The sequence below is a fragment of the Perca flavescens genome, unplaced genomic scaffold, assembly GCF_004354835.1.
Source record: "Perca flavescens isolate YP-PL-M2 unplaced genomic scaffold, PFLA_1.0 EPR50_1.1_unplaced_scaf_18, whole genome shotgun sequence".
In the NCBI taxonomy this organism is placed as follows: domain Eukaryota; kingdom Metazoa; phylum Chordata; class Actinopteri; order Perciformes; family Percidae; genus Perca; species Perca flavescens.
In genome coordinates this window covers 13,887-31,657 of record NW_021166603.1, presented here as the reverse complement: position 1 = coordinate 31,657, position 17,771 = coordinate 13,887, and the positions used below count along the sequence as shown (strand labels likewise).

Sequence of the window (17,771 nt, the reverse complement as noted above, 5' to 3'; positions counted from 1 at the left end):
ATAACAGACAAGAAGTGTGCAGAAGAGAGGGGGAGGGAACAGGATGATGAGGAGGGAGGGGTGAACTAGCCTCGTTTTGTTTGACAATACTTTAAATTTCAACAAGAAGTGACGTCACCCAACATGGCTTAGACACCTATAAAGAGTGTTTGGTGGACTCTGTTGCGCTAATAAGCCCAGAGATAAAAGAGATGTTTGAGAAGGTGCTGCCTGACGTAAATTTAATATTGAGGAGAACTGAGTTCATCCTATTGGTCCGTGGCCCTCCACAACAGTCCCTGTTTCTCATGTGGCCCCTCGGGGAAATGAATCCCCCCCCCTCCCTGCTCTGGAGAACCCAACAAAGAAAGTGAAGTGTTAGTCATGTGAAACGACAACAGAAGATCTGAAGGAAGTTCATCACTATGTCTTCTTATCCCCCCCAACAAAGAGAAATTGTGGGTAAAAAAAATAAATAAATAAATAACGGCAGCCGGAAAGCCAGCTTTATTTCACAGGAGCTGCATCAGTCTAAACATAATCCTCCAACAAGGCTGGACTGGCCATCTGGCATACCGCGCATTTTCCCGGTGTGCCAACGCACTTTTGGAACGAATCATGATATAAATAGGCCTATTTTAGGGCCTGCCCGTAAAGAACTTACAGCGGCCCATTGGTTAATTTTCTTTATTTGCACTGGCCTGACCCAATCAAATCCAGGAACGCCCTTCCCCACTCCGGGCCGCAAATTCACGAATCCCACTATGGCCACGCCTCCCGGCCCTGAGACACAAGCTGTAAAAGTTATGCTGGAAGTTTAGCATTCACGTTAAAATGGACAAACGACCACTAAAGTGCAGGGGAGGTGCAGAGAAATTACAGGAGAAAAAGATTAAGAATCTACAGGCGGATTCCTCAAAATGTGCCAAAATTTCTGACATGTTTGGGGCTGTAGTAGCTGCTTCAACATCAGCATTACCTTAAGTAGAGGAAGGAGAGGTGGCTGGCTATAGAGAGAAGCAGAAACAACATGATCATGACAGGGAAGAAGCCGAGGAGGAGAGTGACCATGACAGGGCCATGGGAGCGAGTGAGGAAAAGATGGAAGAGAGAGTAGATGACGATGTGGTAAGGATTAGGCACATTAACAGGGACTCTCAGGAAGGAGGGAGAGTGTGTGTGTGTGTGTGTGTGTGTGTGTGTGTGTGTGTGTGTGTGTGTGTGTGTGTGTGTGTGTGTGTGTGTGCGTGTGTGCGTGCGTGTGTCATGTCATAACGTCAACAAGCAGTTTGGCTGTAACATTAAAGTTAAAGTGGCTGTCAAGTAACCTAACTGCTTAAGCTTACATTGAAAATGCTAGCGGTTAGCCTGTTGGGTAGCTGAAAAGTCTATGTGATCTATAAAATCAGTGTTGATACAAGCATCAGTGTTCCTTGAATGACTTAATTAGCTTCTCTTGTATTGGTGCTCTTTTCCAGGGCATATACTGTACCACTCTCAGCTTTATTGTAGCTTTTGGGAAGGGTTATGGTTATGGTTATTGTATTTAAAAGACACTTGTGTCCAAAGCGACAAAATATGAATCTTACAATAGTTAAAATTAACAGTAAACTGTTTTTAAAGTTGCTAAGCCAATATTAAGCAAAATAGTAATAATAACAATAATGGCAATTCAGTATCAAATATCAATAATAAAAATTAATAAAAATACCATAAATATACAAATCATAACTAAGAATTAATTAATCATTTAAGTGTAAGATCAACAGATAAGTCTTGAGACCCCTCTTGAAGGATCCAAAATGATCACATGAATGCTGAACACTAGGCAACTCATTTAATGGAACGCACGCATATTTTAAGAGGACTGTCTGCAGGGAATGTGTCTGACCAATCACGGTGGATATGGGCTGCCTGGGCCAAAAATGCCAGGGCCGATTTTTTGTCCCAGTCCAGCCCTGTCCTCCAAAACACACACACACACACACACACACACACACACATACACACACACACACACAGAAACACACACACACACACAGAGATGGCGCGTTCATGCCACCTTCAGAATAACAGGGACCGCCCCCGTGGTTACTTTGTTTTTCCGACTGGCAGCGTTCAAATGGTCATGATGCGTGTTCTTCTTCTTCTTCTGTGATATTGGCCGTTTGGCATAACAACTTGTTGCATGACTGCCACCAACGGTTGGGCGTAGCCTAGAGCATCAGGTGGTGAAAACATGGAGGCCACAATAACAAAAGAGCTGCTGCTGTTTTCTTATGCGAGCATCCAGACAGCACATGGACAGGTGTGTGTTTATGTTATCTGCAGGACAACCAACGGGAAAGGACATGGATAAGGTGCTGTTTATACATATAGACCTATTTATCAATAATCTGAAACATGTGATGTCTGTGTATGTTTCTTGGCAGAGGCATTTGTTCACAATAAACATTTTATTGTCATTGAAATATGTATGAACCAAAGTCGCCTACATCACATGTCAGTTGTCAACAACGCGTCACCAACTGGGTAACTCGGTTAGCAAAATCCAGCGCGAGTTTCCCACCTCTGATTCCCACAGGAAATGGCGTGAATGGTGACGTTTTAACTTTCATTTTTCATGGATAGATTTAGCTACTATACATCCGCGAACAATGGATTTAATCCAAACAGCTGATGTGATCCAATCGGATTGTCTGTATAATCAGGAATAAACAAACGTCCATTAATCAAAATCTCATGATATTAAAATATTAATTATTTCTGGATCTCGGCCACAGTTCATATGTCATGTTTCATTTTTTAAACTGGCTTGAGCGCCGTCCTCACTTGGTTGAATGGAATTTTGTTGTATTATTTTACAATGACAGTAAAAGGAATCTGAATCATTCTTAATGAAGTGATTCCATATCAGAATAAAATACATTGGAAACATTCAAATCTTTTGAATGTTTACAAATTAGTTTTGCAATACTGTGTTTTCAAAGATTATAGTTCTTGATCTGACCTGAGAGTCTCCAGTGTGCAGTGTGGACTCTTCAGTCCAACAGAGATCAGCTTCCCTCCTGAATCCTGGGTTGTTGTTACTCAGGTCCAGCTCTCTCAGACTAGAGGACTGGGAGCTGAGAACTGATGACAGAGCTTCACAGCTTCTCTCTGACAGGTTACAGCCACTCAATCTGGAGAGACAACAGGAAGGAAACAAGTTATTTATATTTAACTCCTGTTGAAAGATATCAGAATATGTAAAAGGTACAATATATAACATTTCTGGATTAAAATGTCTAAAAAAAACATACCTATGTTATATATTATTAGGAGTTGTGTTCTTACACTATCCCAAATATTTCCATAAAATTACTACCCCAAAGAAATCTGTTATTTTATTTTTGACACTGGGTCTTTCCTTTAGTCGCCTGTCAATGCCGTCATATAAACTTTCTCTTTCTAGTTACTCCCAACTTCCGTCAAAACACTGGCATCCAAATGATGTTGAGATGATGTTCAGTAGTAATTGTAAATCATACAATGACACAGAAGAAATACTCATAACTATAATATTGCTTTTTTCCCCACACGGCATCATTTTGTGATTAATTACATGCCACTTTGCAACACAGTAATACAGCAGAGATCTTATTCATTGATACATATCAATATTAATCCATCTTAACGTTACTACAATGTGCTAGTTGACAAGTAGTTAATGTTAATGCAAATGCTTGGTGGGTAACATTATAGGGTTACAACATCGTTCAACATGCTCATGAAGTTATTAGTAGCATGATTGTTTTTACCACGAATAAAAGCAGCGCTGGGCTAACCCACAAATAAATTCACTAATAACATCGTTAGCTGTTTCGATAGACAACTAATCTAATCCTAATTTAGCCAGCCAGCAAACTCTGGTCGGGCTGCCTCGCTAGCCCCGGTGCTTCACTCAGGATAACTCCTGCCCTGAACATATAGCTACTGTTAACCCCCAGTCAGCTAGCAGCAAGCCACTACCATTACAGCAATCTGTACCCAGCCAGCACTTAACTCCAGTGCCAGGGTGCTAACGATGCTAACGGCAATTTAATGAAGCATCAGGAAACGGAACATATTAGACCCAAGCGGCCGAGTCAGAACAATGTCCATCCATAACGTTAGCTACGTCTCCCTTAGCAACACAGTCTCACTCCCTACTCGTCAAATGTATGACGCATGGTCAAGGACCCTGGCGTCAAGTTTCAACGAAATAGGGGTACCCTTGACGTTATTTTTCAACGAGGGGGTCCGTCAGATAGACATTCATGTTATTCCCTCACCGTTGGATATCGACGAAAGAAAAAAACACGCCCCCCGCCCCTTAACTCGAAATCTGTGACAGTTATTATTTTTGGTATTTTTAGCCCAATAACCGCTGTTTTAATCAACATTATTTACGAGATAGTATCATGGTTTTATATGTATTTCTTTTAATGTTATTATTTCGGTCTATTTCAGCCAGGGAAGCTGGGTTGCTTTTTTGTTGACTATTTGTTGATGATATTTTTTAAACTATAATGCTACATCTATCAACATTTATTTAGATGTTATCATGGTATTCATTTCTTTATTTTAATAATATTATTTCGGTCTTATTACCGGTGAAATATTACAGTATATGCTGTAATACAGAGCATTACGATATGATCCGAGTAGGACGCATTCAAAGCCGATATCCCCCAATGCAATGCGGGCATTCATTTCAAAGAATCGGGCAGCGATCAGCTGGTCTTTAACGCCAGGATTGCTTCAATATACATATATATAGTGTACCATAATAACGTTTAAACGAATCCGCGGAAAACTCCGGAAGTGACGTAGTACGTCCTGCTCAACGGATACAAAGATAAAAATATACAATATTCGTAATATTGATGTTTTTTTCTAACGTTGTATTTGAGGAGTTAAACAATAAAGATAGTTATAATAATAAAATACAGTTTCATGTGTTTGTCTCATATATTGTGTGCTCGGCCGGCCGCAATCTGAAATGGAATCAAGCCATTTCATGGCGGGCAGCAGAAACAGGAACCGAACGAGTCCCCCCACCCACCCCGGAAGAACTACAAGTGCTCAAGCTTTGTAACAGCTTCTGTGGCATTTCTTATGGGAGTTGTAGTTTTAAAGTATATTGGCATATTTCTCATAAGTAGAAGTTGGCAGTGTATAATTTTGGATACACCCTGGGGTTTTTTGGGATGGAGAACACACTGGTGTCATCAGATTTTAAAAATTGAATCGTTAAATAGGTGAAAATAGCTTATTACCATATTTGACAGTGCTTACAGTAGGTAATTTGGTGACCATATGACAGCTGAGGTCCAGAGCTTTCTATAACAGCTGGTTTTATGTGTGTAGAACCTTCTGTTGCTAAATGACAGGCCTTCATACATGTACTGGGTTCAAGGTTCAGAGGTCAATATTTCAAAGCAGGAGTAATGTATCCTCTTCAGACTGACATATGTTCCTCTCCAGGTTGAGACCTTTCCAACAATGTGTTTGCTATAGTCCTACAACAAGGTTTTAATTTTTACACATCATGGAGACCACTTAGCAGGAGATAGGCATACTTTATTGTCCCCAGAGGGATATTTGCCTTGAGTTCAAATGTTTCACAAATAACACTTGACATATTGTTTTATTATACAGCTGACATACTTACAATAAAAAACAACATGAACAAAGTGATATAGTCTAGACTGAAGCACATCACACAGCAACAATCTATTGCTCATCTTTCACAAACAGACAAGAGCAACACAACCATGCTTCATATCATGAAGCTATTGCACACCCTCAATCTCAAGCAACATTATTTAAAGTTTTAATTGAGGTAGGTCCAAATTAGGCCTATAGTTTAGAAATGTTAAATTTACCAATATCTTCTGCCAGAGGATAAGAGGGCCTTCCAGCCAAAGGTGCATATTCTCCATATTAACACCATTGGGCCTATAGGAGCAGAGCCAATGGATTGTTTCATCATTTATGACCTCTGATATCCTCTGACCCAGCTCTATCTCGAGAGTTACCTCAACTTCAGTTTCAAAGGAGGTGGGGGGGGTCAGCTTATCTTAGACATGAGTAGGGGGGGGCACCAAGGAAGAAAGGTTGGGAACCACTGCTCTGACCCATGTCATGACCCTTTTCTCAGCATGTGAAATGGTTGAATGAGATGTGTGAGTTTTGTCTTTGTGCAGTAAGGCTGAGGTAGAAGTGTGCCAAAAATGCTAAAACACATGTTGTATATGTATACATACCCAAACAAAACTATATACATCTTACTCTGTGAACAAAAACCTCGGTAACAATCTGCTTATCCTTTTAATTTCCTGAAAATGCTTCCTAAAACTAGTCCCTTCTTAATTTTGAAAAGGTAGTCTCAGTAAAGGCTACAAAGTTTAGGATGGCTACAAGCTGTAACCACGGTGATTGATATGAGGATCATCTTCTGATTATAATAATTAATATGTTAGGCCTACCATAAATTGATATTTCAAAAAGTAATTTATTTAAAACAACTAATAATGCAGTGTGATTTTAAATCAAACTAAGTCCCACACATAAATATACTCATGTTTTTCCCCTTTAGTCTTTGCTATTATTCATCAACTGCAAAATTAGAAAATTGCGTTTTTAAATAACTATGCATGGAAAATAAAATAAAAAATGCTTCTCTTTGTATATAGGCTAGTTTATTGTTTTTCACAACAGTACAATTCAAAACAAATGCAAATTAGTCAAACAAGCCATTAGGCTGTATTTCTAAACACTCAACTGTAGGTTTTTTATATAGTATATTAGTATTTTATTGTGTAAATTCTCACGTACAACGTGAAACCTTCTTTCACAGACAAGGTGTGGAATTTCCACGTCACTTCCGCGGATTCGTTTAAACGTAGACAAATACATGAAACTGTATTATATTATTATAACTATCTTTATTGTTTAACTCCTCAAATACAACCTTAGAAAAAAACATCAATATTACGAATATTATATATTTTTATCTTCGTATCCGCTGAGCGGGACGTACTACGTCACTTCCGGAGTTTTCTGCGGATTCGTTTAAACGTTATTATGGTTCATAACTTACTGGAACAAAACTGAGCAACGTGTTGTTGCTTAGGACACAATCACTGACTGTATATATGTATATTGAAGTGATACTGACCACTGACTGTATATATGTATATTGTATACCACTTGTATATATGTATATTGTGATACTGACCACTGACTGTATATATGTATATTGAAGCGATCCTGGCGTTAAAGACCAGCTGATCACTGCCTGATTCTTTGAAATGAATGGCCGCATTGCATTGTGGGATATCGGCTTTGAATGCGTCCTACTCGGATCATATCGTAAATTACAGCATATATACTGTAATATTTCACCGTAATAAAACCAAAATAATATTATTAAAATAAAGAAATTAATACCATGATAACATCTAAATAAATGTTGATAGATGTAGAATTTTGAAATATAAATCAACAAAAAAGTTGGACCAAATTAATAACATTAAAAGTAATACACCAAAATGTTGAACTATTTAAGATTACAGCAAAGTAACATGAATGGGGAGATAAGTCTTGAAACTTGGGCAGCTGGGAGAGACTCTTCTGCTGTTTGCTGCACAACAACCCAACAAAAGGTTGGTTAAGCACCATCCTATTTAAGATTACAGCAAAGAAGGGGGATTCCACCAGCAATCCCTGCTGCCAACACATCCTGGAGATTCCAAATCCCCACCCTGTCTAACCCTGTCCGCCCTGGTGTTGAAAACATCCAAATGGTGACATTAACATGTGAAATATATTGTGCTAGAGTGGTTTTGGCTGCTGGCTAATGTTAGGTTGCTGGCTCACTAGCTAACTGGTCAGCTAACAATACAAATCAAATCAAGAAAAACCTTATTATGTTGGGGAAACTGCAGCTATTTTATTAGAATGACATGAATAAACATTACTAAACGTAATGGGAATAACCACGAATGGGTAAACTTGTCCGTGAACAATTACATTCTAATCGGGGATGGTGTTTAACAATGAAAACTAGAACTCCCATAATTCCACGCAACTTCCCAACGTCATGAAAAGTTTACAATCCATTGTTTTGACTGAGAGACCCCTAGCGGCAGAAAGTTACAAATTGTATGTTTAATGATGAATAAATCACACTAACAGAGCTTTGTTGGAGGGACAGTAATGAAGAAGACAGATAACATTTGTGTTGAAATGTTAAGTCTGGACTTTTAGTAACAGAGAATATAAAATCCATTTTAAACACATGTTAAAATTCTTGCTATAGTATTCTAAACACGTTGGAAACATGATAACTAATTGTGACTAAATGAGGAGAAAAAGACATCAGATATCCACATTCACATAAGATAAAAAAAAATTAGGTCCTCAATCTCAGCCATAGTTCATACTTCGTTCTTACGACATATTATAAATAAGAACAAAATGATTTGAAAACATTCAAAGATTTCCGAATTTTTTCATTTTTAACGTTTAGAGAAATATCATATAAGAAGACAAACAACAATTGTGTTTATATGTTGAGTCTGGACTTTTGGTGATACAGTATATTAAATCCCTTCTCAGCATGTTTAAATAGCTGCTGCTCTATTCTAAACAAGTTGGAAACATGATAATTAATCATGACTGAATTAAGCAATATTACACAAGATGGTTTGATTTAACGTCATTATTGGAACAACAGTGATGCATCTAGGACCGAGGCGCTGGCTGAAGTGATAATATGATGTAAAATCAAACCCTCTCGTACTAAAAGTGATTATACAACAATGGTTACCAACTAAATAAAAGTTATAATCAAACTGTATTCATATTGTGGGGCAATTCACTCTCAAAATAAAGAAAAGCAACAGAGAGGATTTGTAGTCCCTCCCTGTTAAATGTTAGTCAGCCCATCATCTTAAGCTAACGTTAGCTTTGTAACGGTAGAGATCATGGAATTTTCCAAACATAACTACCGCACATATAAACACTAAACTGCTTGGCTAACTTAATCTCGTTATAACTATAACTACTTATATTTTTCATGGATAGATTTAGCTACTATACGTCCGCAAACAATGGATTTAATCCAAACAGCTGATATGATCCAAACAGCTGATGTGATCCAATCAGATTGTCTGGTTGGATCTACTTGTTGTATAATCAGGAATAAACAAACGTCCATTAACCAAAATCAAATGATATTAAAATATCAATTATTTCTGCATCTCAGCCACAGTTCATATGTCATGTTTCATTTTTAAACTAATTTATTGCTTATGCGCCGTCCTCACTTGGTTCAATGGAATTCCGTTGTATTATTTTACAATGACAGTAAAAGGAATCTGAATCATTCTTAATGAAGTGATTCTAAATCAGAATAAAATACATTACAAAGTATTTTTGCAATACTGTGTTTTCAAAGATTATTGTTCTTGATCTGACCTGAGAGTCTCCAGTTTGCAGTGTGGACTCTTCAGTCCATCAGAAATCAGCTTCCCTCCTGAATCCTGCAGGTTGTTGTTACTGAGGTCCAGCTCTCTCAGACAAGAGAACTGGGAGCTGAGAACAGAGGATGGAGCTTCACATCTTCTTTCTGACAGGTTACAGACACTCAGTCTGGAGAGACAACAGGAAGCAAACAAGTTATTTATATTTAACTCCTGTTGAAACATATCAGAATATTTAAAAAGGTACAATATGCAAAACTTCTGCATTAAAATGTCTAAAAAAACATACCTATGTTATATATTTTTATGAGTTGTGTTCTTACACTATCCCAAATGTTTACATCAAATTACAAACCCAGAGAAATCTGTTATTTTATTTTTGACACTGGACGTTTCCTTTAGTCGCCTGTCAATGGCATCATATAATCTTTCTCCTTGTAGTTACTCGCAACTTCCGTCAAAACACTGGCACCCACATGATGTTGAGATGATGTTCAGTAGTAATTGTAAATCATACAATGACACAAAAAGAAAAACTCATAACTGTAATATTGCTTTTTTCCCCACACGGCATTATTTTGTGATTAATTACATGCCACTTTGCAACACAGTAATACAGCAGAGATCTTATTCATTGATACATATCAATATTAATCCATCTTAACGTTACTACAATGTGCTAGTTGACAAGTAGCTAATGTTAATGCAAATGCTTGGTGGGTAACATTATAGGGTTACAACATCGTTCAACACGCTCATAAAGTTATTAGTAGGGTGATTGTTTTTACCACGAATAAAAGCAGTGCTGGGCTAACCCACGAATGAATTTACTAGTAACATTAACGTTAGGTGTTGAGATAGATGATTAATCTAATCATAATTTAGCCAGCTAGCCCACCCCTGTCAGTCTGCCTCACTAGCCCCGGTGCAGATAGACTTCACTTGGAAACTTGATAACTAATTGTGACTAAATGAGGAGTAAAAAGACATCAGATATCCACATAATTCACATAAGATTAAAAAAATAATTAGGTCCTCATTCATTCAGCCATAATTCATAATTTGTTCTTTACAATATTTTAAATAAGAACAAAATGATTTGAAAACATTCAAAGATTTCCCGAATCGTTACATTTTCTATCCTGACATAAGGAGGGTGGGTTCAATTTAATGAAGCTTAAGGTTTAGAGAAATATCATATAAGAAGACAAATAACGATTGTGTTTATATGTTGAGTCTGGACTTTTGGTTATACAGTATATGAAATCCCTTCTCAGCATGTTTAAATATCTACTATAAACAAGTCAAGTTGGAAACATGATAATTAATTGTGACTGAATTAAGCAATATTAGACGAGAGTTTGATTTAACGTCATTATCGGCATGACAGTGATGCGGCTAGGACCGAGGCACTGGTGCCAAGGTTCGTAAGCATGACTGAAGTTTCTTCATGGGCAAGTCAACCATCAGGCTGCTTAAGGAATTGGGAGTGTGAGGCCAAACCCTACACCAAACCATCAAAGCCCTCTCATGTGCAGCACAAGAAGCAAGTTGATGGCTATGGGTGAAAAGGGGTGCCTCCACCTGGACAACTAATAACACCTGTGGCATGTAATGGTTGAAAGGGGGGGCACACCTGGGACGCCAGTTGCTGCCGATGAGCTGTCTGGAGGTGTTGTAGGCCTATCATTGAAACACCAGTGAAGGAGGGTGATCACCTGATGAACCCAACGAAGCTAAAACCCCATTCTCATTCCACTCAACCAGCCCTGTCACCACCACAGCGAGGAAACCACTCCGATGGATGCATTGTCACCACTCATACCTCAGGTTCTAAACAGGGGATTTTTTCACCTAGTCCTAAACATAACTGATTGTTCATCAGACGTGAGAAAAAAACATGCGGGTAGGCCAAGGCAAAAATAGTGAAAAACATTAGCCAACATAGTTATAGAGAATGATATTCGAATAGTAATTTCAGCATTAAAATATAATTGATTTTCTTACTATTCAAATTATATTTGACTTTCGGAATTTGTTCCAACAGCCCTAGTGAGTTATACACTGTATGTGAGCACAATACATGAACTGACCTCAGAGTCTCCAGTCTACAGTTTGGACTCTGCAGTCCAGCACACAGACACTTCACTGCTGAATCCTTCAAGTCGTTGTAACTCAGGTCCAGCTCTCTCAGATGGGAGGGGTTGGACTTCAGAGCTGAGGCCACGACTTCACAGTCAGTCTCAGAGAATGCACCGTTAATAATCCTGTGATGACAGATAATAAACAACATTTAAAGAATAATCAAATCTTCATCTTTTATCCTTATAAAACACACATCACATTTGATCAAAAAGCACATTCACAAGTGTCTGATGTTAGATTCAGATATGTTGAGGTGAGAGGTCACGGAACCCCTTTCAAAAATGGCCATGCCATACAGACAGAGATCAATTCTGGATTTTTTTATTTTTTATTTTTTCCGACAGCTAGCATGACATGGTTGATACCAATGGATTCCTTAGGTCTTCTAGTTTAATATATTATACAGACAGAAAGCCATTCTGGATTGTATCTATCGATATTGGATCATTCAAATGAAAATCAATTTAAATCAGAAAATTCTATTATTTAAACTAAATTAACAGAAACTTCCTTAAAATGAAATAGTTCAGAATCTGCTCATAAAAATATGATAAAAATAACTAACTGAAAGTAATTATGAAAAAGCTTAAACTTCATGTGATGTTAGTTAAGCAGATCACAAATAATAAATGTCTGTTTGTATATAAAATAGACACATTATAGAAACACACTGCTGACTCTGTATACACTGTAAAAAGGCTGTCTGTTGTGATTAAATGATGACAGAAGATACTTTAGCTACAAACACAAAGATCATCATCGTCTCTTTCTCACAGCGTTTGAGACAACAAAGACATTTGCAGAGTAACATGTAGAATTATTTACAATAAGCAGTTTTATCTTTTATAGTGTGTAAGTTTTATATTGTTCATGTGTGTAAAGTCTGTTTACTCTAATACTGATGGTCTCAGCTTCACAATGATTTAAAATGATAATCACATCTGGACTTACCGAGCCTTTCTGCAGTTCCTCACAGCTGGAATCAGTCTCCGTCGTCCATCCATTGATGTGTTGTACTTCTCCAGGTCCAACTCATCCAGAACCTCCTCTGACATCTGCAGCATGTAGGCCAGAGCTGAGCAGTGGATCTCAGAGAGTTCCGTCTCTGATCTGTTCTCTGACTTCAGGAACTCTTGGATCTCCTGATGGACTGAGTGGTCCTTCATCTCCGTCAGACAGTGGAAGATGTTGATGCTTCTGTCAGGAGAGATCTCATCACTGTTCATCTTCTTCAGGTTGTTGATGGCTCTCTGGATGGTTTCTGGACTGTTGTCTGTCTGACCCAGCAGGCCTCCTAAGAGTCTCTGGTTGGACTCCAGAGAGAGGCCATGAAGGAAGCGGACAAACAGGTCCAGGTGGCCATTTTTACTTTCAAGGGATTTCTTCATGACTTTCATCAGGAAGACAACGTAGTCTTCTCCCAGGAAGTCCTCCAGTACCTGTGTGTTCCTGTTGGTGTAACAGTGGAACAGGTAGACTGCAGCCAGAAACTCCTGAACACTCAGATGAACGAAGCAGTAGACTGTTTTCTGGAAGATCACACTCTCTCTTTTGAAGATCTGTGAACAAACTCCTGAGTACAGCGAGGCCTGTGTGACATCCAGACCACAGCGCTCCAGGTCTTCTTGGTAGAACATGATGTTTCCTTTCTCCAGCTCTTCAAACGCCAGCCTCCCCAGCTTCAGAAGAACTTCCCCATCAGCCTCCGTCAGCTCCTGTGGACTCGTCTCATGTCCCTCAGCATACTTGAGCTTCTTCCTCTTTGTCTGAACCAGCAGGAAGTGTGAGTACATGTCAGTCAGGGTGTTGGGCAGCTCTCCTCTCTGGTCTGTAGTCAACATGTGGTCCAGAACTGTAGCAGTGATCCAGCAGAAGACTGGGATCAGACACATGATGTGGAGGCTCCTGGAGGTCTTGATGTGGGAGATGATTCTGCTGGACAGCTCTTCATCACTGACTCTCTTCCTGAAGTACTCCTCCTTCTGGGCATCAGCAAAGCCTCGTACTTCTGTTACCCTGTCAACACACGCAGGAGGGATCTGATTGGCTGCTGCAGGTCGGGAAGTTATCCAGACGAGAGCCGAGGGAAGCAGCTTCCCCTGGATGAGGTTTGTCAACAGCACGTTGACTGATGACTTCTGTGTGACATCAGAAACAGCCTCATTGTTGTTGAAATCCAGGTAAAGTCTGCTTTCATCCAGGCCATCAAAGATGAAGAGAAGTTTAGAGCCAGCGAGCTGCTCTGCTGGGACCTCCTGTAATGTTGGATGGAAAACACGGAGCAGCTCCAGAAGACTGTACTGCTCATCTTTGATCAAGTTCAGCTCCCTGAAGGAAAGAGGAATCACCAGACTGATATCTTGGTTCTCCAAACCCTCGGCCCAGTCCAGACAGAACTTCTGCACTGAGAAGGTTTTTCCAACGCCAGCGACGCCGCTCGTCAGAACCACTCTGATGTGTTTCTGTTGGCCAGGTGAGGCTTTAAAGATGTCACAGCACTTGATTGGAGAGTTATGGAGGGTCTTCTTCTTGGAAGCTGTCTCGAGCTGCCTCACCTCATGTTGGGTATTAACCTCTTCACTCTGTCCCTCTATGAGGTAGAGGAGAGTGTAGATCCTGTTGAGGAGGGTTCTACTTCCTGTTTCAGCTCCTTCAGTCACACGTTCAAATGTCCCCTTCAGCCTGATCTTATGTTTCTGATGACCAACATTCACTAAAAAAGGACAAAGGTGAGAGACAGAACAAGAAAGAGAAAAGGTTGACAATCCGATGATTTCTTTTTATTACCAATATGGAAAAAATCCAGTTAAATTTCAGATGGACGTAAACTGTAACAATATTCATGTTAAATGAATTCGCTAGTGCTGCATAATATATCAGGAAAATACGTGTTATTCTATAACTTTGTTGAATATTGATATATACGATACATAATCACACAAACATGAAGTGTTGTCAGTTCTTTAAGTATTCTGCTAAAACACAACACAACAACGCTTGTTTAGTTAAAAACAAATGAAAGGAAGTGATTTCCAACTTTCTTTTATTAAACAAATTGAAGACAAAAAAGAATGACAGTTTAATTTTGAAGTTACTTAAATTATCCTTGTAATTAACTCAAAGTAATCTGAGCATCTTTCTTGATGTGTATATTTCATTAGTTAACACTAATCAATGATAATAAATGATATGTTGTGCAGCCCTAGTCTGTGCTGTCTGACTCAACACATGTCTCAGTATTACAACAACCAGTGGTGTGTTCAGACATGAAGACATCAGCAGACAGATGGACAGACTTACTTTGGTCAGAGCTGCTCTGATTGGCTGTCTGCAGTCCAGCTCTGGTTCTGGATCTGGACGGCTGCTCCTCCTCAGAAAAATCACTCCTCTTCCTCTCTCTGTGAAAACATTTCTTCATCACTAAAATGATAGAGGATGTTGTTTTATTTTGAGAAAATAAATACCTCATTTGACAAACATTTTGAGATTTTAAATAGTTAAAAAAACTCTTTACAGTAACTTCAACATTCGGCTTTAAAAGCCAGAAGAGATCCATCTGAGTTAGAAACAGTATCTTTATTATGAATATAAACCTTTTAGCAGAACATTTAGTCTTCATCTTCACCAGGTCAGCTGACAGTAAAACAGTCTCTTACTTTGTGTCTGAGGGTCCAGGTTCATTACTGAAGACTGGAGGAAGATTATTGGACCAGTCACTCTTCATAGACAGACAGACAGATACTACAGACTCTGCTCTCTGTCTGTTGTCTTGAACTCTGCAAACACCAACAGCTTTTTATTCATATTGCTTCGTTTTTCTGGGTGACTGACAGCTGTCACAGATACAAAGAGGAAGATAGAACAAATGTGACCATGGTAAAGTTGGTTTTATACTGGACGTTGGATATTCAATACATTCGAAAAATCTATTATGCAGCTTGACCTTTTGACCTATTCATGTCAAAATACATCTGATGAACTCAGCTAACCCCCCTACACATAACACAAAGCTTCTTTTTTAAAAAAAAACTTTGATTTTTTAAATATTTCTTAATGTAATAAAATGCTATAAATCTATTATGCTGCCTGACCTTTTGACCTATACATGTAAAACCACTGTTGGTGAACTCAGCTAACCCCCCTACACATCACACAAAGCTTATTTTTAAAAAAAAACATAAATTGATTTTTTAAATATTTTTAAGGTAAAAAAATGCTATGAATCTATTATGCTGCTTGACCTTTTGACCTATTCATGTGAAACCACTGTTGGTGAACTCAGCTAACCCCCCTACACATTGCACAAAGCTTCTCTTTTTTAAAAAAACATCCTTTGATTTTTTAAATATTTTTTTACATAAAAAATGCTATAAATCTATTATGTGGCATATATATTATTTTTTTACATTAAAAATAGTGCTGTCAATGCTGACATGTGCTGACAGTGCTGACATTAATGTGATTAATCGCATTAATGTCATAGTTAACTCACGATTAATCGCAATTAATCGCACATTTTTATCTATTCTTCTACACTTGATTTCTTTTTGTCCCATTATATTTTTTCATTTTAATGCTCTTATCAACATGGAAAAGTGGTTTGGCGTTAAAATGGGTTTTCCTTAACGCCGTTAATAATGCGTTAAACTGACCTATTAAAAACTATTTTAAAAATTAAAGGATAAGAAAATTTTAGTTTTTTTGATAAAAGAAGCTTTGTGTAATGTGTAGGGGGGTTAGCTGAGTTCATGGTTTGACATGAATAGGTCAAAAGGTCAAGCATATTTTATAGACATGAAAAATATTAAAAAAATCAAAAGGTCAAGTGTAGGGGGTTAGCTGAGTTCATCAGAAGTATTTTGACATGAATAGGTCAAAAGGTCAAGCTACATAATAGATTTTTCAAATGTGTTGAATATCCAACGTCCAGTATAAAACCAACTTTACCACGGTACAAATGTGTGAATGTGTAACAACAACAACGTGGCATTGGCAACTGATTCATAAAATGAGTTAGTATCAGTGGTCTTACTTTGTGTCTGAGGGTCCAGGTTCATTACTGAAGAGTAGAGGTTCTCCTTTGGAACAATCACTCTTCATAGACAGACAGCCAGATACTACAGACTCTGCTCCATCCTCCTCTTCCTCCAAACCACTCATCTTCTGATCTGAAGTCAGTCTGAGAGGTCAAACAGGATCACTGACTGTGAGCTCACAACATTTAAAAGAAATCAAGTTTGTTCAGGAGTCAAAAACAGGAAGCAAGGATCAGGAAGTAACACACACACAGAGTATACAGTAGGATATAAAACCAGCCAGCCTCAGTCAGTTGTCATGGAGGGAATCATGAAATAGAGAATTTAAAAAGCTATAGTTTCCTCCCTTCTCTCATGAGCCTGGGGCTGTGTTACATTAGTGGTTCAACTCTCTTTCAATTTCAGGGTTTGGATTCAGGATGGACGGGTGGAGCTACAGGAGCTGTAAGTAGTGTTGTTGTCTAAACCTGAGAGATTTCTACCAGAAAGCCCAGAAGGTAAACTTCTCCGGTGAGCTCCTTCCTTTAACTCTCCTCCCTCAGTTAAAGTCACAGTTTTGTAATAAAAGGTCAATCTTACCGTCTGTCTGTGTGTCTGTCTGTGTGTGTGTGCAGCTCTTCTCTCTGACCACTCAACAGGAACTAACTGGTTTCATGCTTTGTCTCAGATGACATAATGTAAGATGTGGAGTTTTCTCAGTCAGCTGATAAGTTTTATCTTAAAGGGACAGTTCACATATTATGAAGTGTGGTTTTATGAGCTACTTCTCTATTGTGTGTTATAGTGTGTGTGTGTGTGTGTGGTTGTGTGTGTGTGTGTGTGTGTGTGTGTGTGTGTGTGTGTGTGTGTGTGTGTGAGACATCACCACAATAACCAAAATCATTGAGCAAACCCTGAACTCTCCATTGGTATTTCTGCTCATTGGGATGTTGTTTTCTTTGAGTATCTTCAAATGCTTCATATCCTTAAAATCTGTCCAACCTGAAACCACACACATCATTTCAGTTTATTAATCACACACACACACAGACACACACACACACACACACACACTATAACACACACACACACACAGAGACACACACACACACACACACAC

The 17,771-nt window shown here is 38.5% G+C and overlaps 1 protein-coding gene across 1 annotated transcript; it reads right to left on the bottom strand.

The window, feature by feature from the left end:
• Window positions 1-248: 248 nt before the first annotated feature.
• LOC114551558 (protein NLRC3) lies at window positions 249-17,339 on the bottom strand. Its single transcript, XM_028572585.1, has 8 exons — window positions 17,252-17,339; window positions 16,669-16,815; window positions 15,293-15,412; window positions 14,937-15,034; window positions 12,588-14,349; window positions 11,585-11,758; window positions 9,536-9,660; window positions 249-328 (listed from the first exon to the last, which is right to left on the bottom strand). The coding sequence occupies exons 2-8, from the start codon at window positions 16,794-16,796 to the stop codon at window positions 249-251; spliced, it is 2,487 nt and encodes an 828-aa protein (XP_028428386.1). The 5' UTR covers window positions 16,797-16,815; window positions 17,252-17,339.
• Window positions 17,340-17,771: the final 432 nt, after the last annotated feature.